Source organism: Phalaenopsis equestris, unplaced genomic scaffold, assembly GCF_001263595.1.
Source record: "Phalaenopsis equestris unplaced genomic scaffold, ASM126359v1 Scaffold234231, whole genome shotgun sequence".
Classification (NCBI taxonomy): domain Eukaryota; kingdom Viridiplantae; phylum Streptophyta; class Magnoliopsida; order Asparagales; family Orchidaceae; genus Phalaenopsis; species Phalaenopsis equestris.
The window spans coordinates 79,711-84,756 of NW_018252152.1; the positions used below are offsets into that span (position 1 = coordinate 79,711).

A 5,046-nucleotide genomic window follows, 5' to 3' on the forward strand; every position below is an offset into this window, starting at 1 on the left:
CTGCTAAATGCAAGTAAAACTCATTCTTATAATCAGAAGATTACAAAATTTGAAGCTTTATGTTTAAATTTAAATGTTAGATATGTAAATACATGAAAATACAGAAAATCTGAAATTTCCCATATGATTTCAAGTATCGGATATGTAAATACGATGAAAATTCGACAAAATCTCAGATTCAGAATACGATTTCAAGTGCTACGCATGTAAATACTTAAGGATTTAAGAGATCTGTGGCTTCACATTTAAATTTTGGTGTTAGATATGTAAATACTTGCTTTTAAAGTTTATATATGTAAATATGTAAGAATTAGACAATCTCGTATACAGATTTCTAAGTTCATATGATATATACATGAACATACAAGAATTAAACATGTATACATCTTAAAGTTAAAGTGTAATATATATAATGCATGGGCATATTTCAGAATTACGTGTTACATATGTAAATATATAAGAATTGAAGAAAATCAACAAATTTCATTTGGAATTCAAATATAACATATGTAAATACTCAAGGATTAAGATATCTGCGCATATATGTTATTGTTTATGTACTATATATGTAAAAACTTGAGAACTTAATTAACCTATAAAATTAATTTAAAGCTTAGGTGCTATATATGTGAAATACTAGAAATCTGAAACTGATACATTTAAATTAAGTCTTATATATGTAAATATTATGAAAATCTGAAAATTACACTTTTCAATTAAGTGTCAAGTATGTAAATACATTGGATTATGCAAAATCTGTAAGTATCATATATTTAGATTTTAGGTGTTACGTGTGTAAATACGTTAAGGATTTGGGAAAATAAGAAAATGTGCATTTGGATTCAAGTATTGTGCATGTGAACACATAAGGCTCGAGGAAAACAGCTGTATTTAAAATTAATTGTTTGTACATATAAATATGTGGGAACGAGAAAACTTGCATGCATGGCAAGTGAATTTTAGGTGTTATGAATGCAAATACAATGGAATTTAAGTGTTATGAATATATGCACTTATACATTTGAAAACTAAATATTATGCATAAAAACATAGATTAAGAAAATCACAACTACGGAAGACAGTTCTACGGTTACCGCAGGGGGCGTTTCTGTGAGATGAAATTTCTTTCATTGGGCCGATGGTTTCCAGAAGGACAGTACAGCTGATGGCAAATGTCATAGGGGTTTTAAAATCAATATTTTAATCATTTTTATTTTATTTGTAATTGTTTTTCTTTTTATTTTATCAATTTTGATACTCACGTGTAAGTGGGGATTATATCTTATTTTTTTAATTGTTCTGTATTGGTTTCTGCTTCTGTCGTATCAATTATATATTGCCCATATAGTTCTATTGCAAACAATATTATTTAACAGGGGCATAATGATCATTTAGCCATAAACAACTACAAAAAAGTTGTTCTGAAATAAGATCCTACAAATAACCAGTCAGCTTATCAGAACAATCAGCAGATTATCAGATTGTCAGGATAATCTATAAATAAATTGATTATAAATAATCTGCAGTTACCCCTAAACATACCCTAAATCTCGTGAAACTATGTTCCAATGGGTTATCATAACCCACAATTTCAAACAAAACAAAGAAGAAATGAGATTTAAGAATTTATAAGCTTGAATATCATTTTGTTAGGTTAACTTACAATTATTTTTTTTATTATACTTTACTAATAATTTAATAAATAACAATAATGATAATAATAAAGGTAGATTTGATTGCACTTAATTTAGTAAATAAATAAGGCTAATTTCATAATTATTTAAATTACGTACAATATCTTGTTACGCTATTGAATTCGTAAAAGTATCACGATTTCCACCTAAAAGTAAGTAATTGTTGTTTATTGGAGTATAAATGCACCTTTCTTAGTTAAGAGAGTTTTTTTTCTTAATTGTAGTAGAATCACATCCATTTATAATATTTTGTCAGTCCTACCCTTGTTACTTCAATTATGATGTTGCACTTATTATATGCATATTTTATTGTTCATGATGAAATTACTAACAATCTTAATTTATTATTATTTATTTGAGTAATCATGCAATTATAATAATTTTCTTTTCTTGCATTTTATGAACCTGCATGTGAATTCACGCTATATCACAAGCATGTGTAAAATTAAATACATCTTACAAGTTATACCCCTGAAATAAATGGACATGCTTATGTGTGATGGTAGGTCAGTAACACCCTTTTGGATTTTGGCTTGCTGGGCTGACTGACCTATAGAGTGACAACTCTACAAGAAATTATCAGGTTTTCTTGAGTTGGTATTCAACCTTCCCGGTTTCAGGGTGTCTATTGAAACTAATTGTCTATGTAAATACAAATGAAAGCAAAATGATAAGAAATTTGATTGAGGACAGTTGTATGTTTTGTATGATATATATATATTTGATATTCACCCATTCTTGTTTTTCTTACTGTGTTGTATATACACACAATGATTCCTCCTTGTTGTTCATACTGCATTCTGCATTCCCCTTGTCGTTTATATTTTAATAGATTGTTGTTATTTATTGGATTTATCAAACTCATTCTTGATTTTTGCATAACAAGTTCTATTTAACTACCAATAAGATTCTCTCCATTGGAGCAAAATTTTCAGTTATAGTTTTATATTTTTTGTTTTTTGTTTTAGTATTTGTTTTAGCTACCGCATATTCTTTGTTGGGTCTGGATAGTGGTTTCATGTTGTCTAATATATTTTGATTCAGCTAAATTTCTATTTTCAATCCAAGTTATATTGTTGAACTTTCAAAATTAATAAAATTTACATTTCATTTTTATTTGTAATGTAAGCCGTTATTTGAAAATAAAAAACATGTTCAAATCATTTCCTCATGTCCTGAGTTGTCATGGTGTAGCGTCTTTCGAACCCGATATATAACAAATTTAGCTTAAATTTATTGTTATTATTATCATTTTTTTGGGATAGGATAATCGTGAAATTCAACCTTAAAATTATTTAAATAAAGTAGTTACACATTCGATTAATTTTGACTATGTAGCATTTTCTCCTCACATTCTAAACCAAACAACTTCCAGACCTTTCTAGTTCGAAGCATCCAGAAATCCGCTGCTCTTTTTTATTCATCAGCACCCATTGCCAACCGAAGTCCAGCTCTGTTGCCATTTTCTCGAACACAATACGCCCTTGTTCAAATCTTACGGAAACCCTAGCAACCATGGCGAAGTACGGCGAGGGCGACAAGCGATGGATCGTGTCTGAGCGCGCAGACGGCACTAACGTGCATAATTGGCATTGGGTGGAGCGTGACTGCCTCGAATGGTCGCGATCGCTCTTATCTTCCCTTCTCTCCGACCTCACCCTCCTCAACGGAGAGGGTGGCATCTTCATCCGCACCAAAACTCTGGACAAGCTTGATGGAGAAGCATACGTCAACGTTCGGAAGGGCAAGGTCATCCCCGGCTACGAACTCTCCCTCTCCCTCTCCTTCGAAGCGGAGACACGCAGCGATTCCTCCAGCGTAGACGGCAACGCCGAGCCTCTTCTTCGCCTTACCGGATCCTTTGAGGTCCCTTACCTGGCTGACGAGAACGCCGGCGACGATCCTGAGGTCCGAATCACCGTTCGTGATGACGATGGGCCTATCGGTCGCCGGATCAAAGACGCTTTCATTGCGAAAGGAAAGCCCGTCGTTCTTGAGAAGATCCGGTCATACGTGCTGGCTATGTCAAAGGGTGGCCCGGCCAAGGACGAGCTGGAGGAGAAAATCCCTCCTTTATCGTCTGTGAAGAAAGCTGCCGTCCCACTGACAGCGAGCAAGGAATCAGCCGATATTCCAGTAAAGAAGCCGAAGAAGGAGAAGGAGGGATTCAAAACAATTAAGTTGACTGAGAGGTTTAGCTGCAGGGCCAGGGACATTTATGAGATATTGATGGATGAGAATAGGTGGAAAGGCTTCACTCAGAGCAATGCTATGATCAGCAAGGAGGTTGGTGGTCAATTCAGTCTCTTTGATGGGTCGATTACCGGAATAAACGAGGAGTTGCAGGAAGGGAAATTAATTGTGCAGAAATGGAGATTCAATAACTGGGTTGATGGTATATATTCATCGGTGAGAAGATATAGCTGTTAATTTGAAGATTAATGTGCCAATTATATTTAAGTTCCAAGATTGATCCATTTCCTTAGTGCAGGTAAGGCTTGATTTTGATGAGCCAGAGCCTGGTATTGCAATTGTCAAGCTAACTCAGACTGGAGTTCCTCAAGATGATAGGTGAGTTTTTATCTTTTCTTGCAACTTTTGCTGCCATAGATGCCCAATTTGATTACCTGATTCTTTTACTTTTTTTTTATTTAGTTTTTTTTTTCTAGAACCTTTTTGCTTTTACCTAATTGATATTTTGACATTGCAACTTATTTGTTTTAATTAAAGTTCAAATCCCATCATTTTTTTTTCATCTGGTGTACAGGTTTGGGAATTCTACAGTGGTCGAGAACACAGAGAAGGGATGGAGAGAGCTGATCTTTCATAAGATAAGAGCTCTCTTTGGCTTTGGAATATAAGTTCCCTTCAAGAAGCTTTCTTTATTAGATGTTTGGTTTTATTAAGCAAATTTTAGTTGCCATAAGGTTATAATTCATGTAGTTCACCGGGGTTAATTGTTGAACTGTTACTTTGTTAAGTTGGTCAAAATGGCAATTTTCTCCCCCTCTTCAGAAACGGGGGGATGAAACTAAAAAAACATTTAAAATGATAGTTGGCTTGATCAGCCCTTGTACCTTTTAGTAACTAAAGTGTTTACTTTCCATCAACCTTTTTTGTTGACTTTCATACTTTTGATGTTTTCTTTATGATTTTTCTACTCAGTTGTTTGTTATAATTGAGGAATTTGGTTTCCCGTAGTGTTTTTATAATTAGCATGGGATTAACTATCAATTAGATTAGCTTGGAAGAATACCAACATGACAAGTTCATGAGTAATCATATTTTTGTGGTGTTATTATGTAGAACTATGGTAGTATAATACATCATTGTGATGGTAGGTAAAATTAAT

The 5,046-nt window shown here is 33.4% G+C and overlaps 1 protein-coding gene across 1 annotated transcript; it reads left to right on the forward strand.

The window, feature by feature from the left end:
* The first annotated feature begins 3,052 nt into the window (after nucleotides 1-3,052).
* LOC110038884 (activator of 90 kDa heat shock protein ATPase homolog) lies at nucleotides 3,053-4,804 on the forward strand. Its single transcript, XM_020743802.1, has 3 exons — nucleotides 3,053-4,103; nucleotides 4,186-4,265; nucleotides 4,462-4,804. The coding sequence occupies exons 1-3, from the start codon at nucleotides 3,210-3,212 to the stop codon at nucleotides 4,553-4,555; spliced, it is 1,068 nt and encodes a 355-aa protein (XP_020599461.1). The 5' UTR covers nucleotides 3,053-3,209; the 3' UTR covers nucleotides 4,556-4,804.
* The last annotated feature ends 242 nt before the right edge of the window (nucleotides 4,805-5,046 follow it).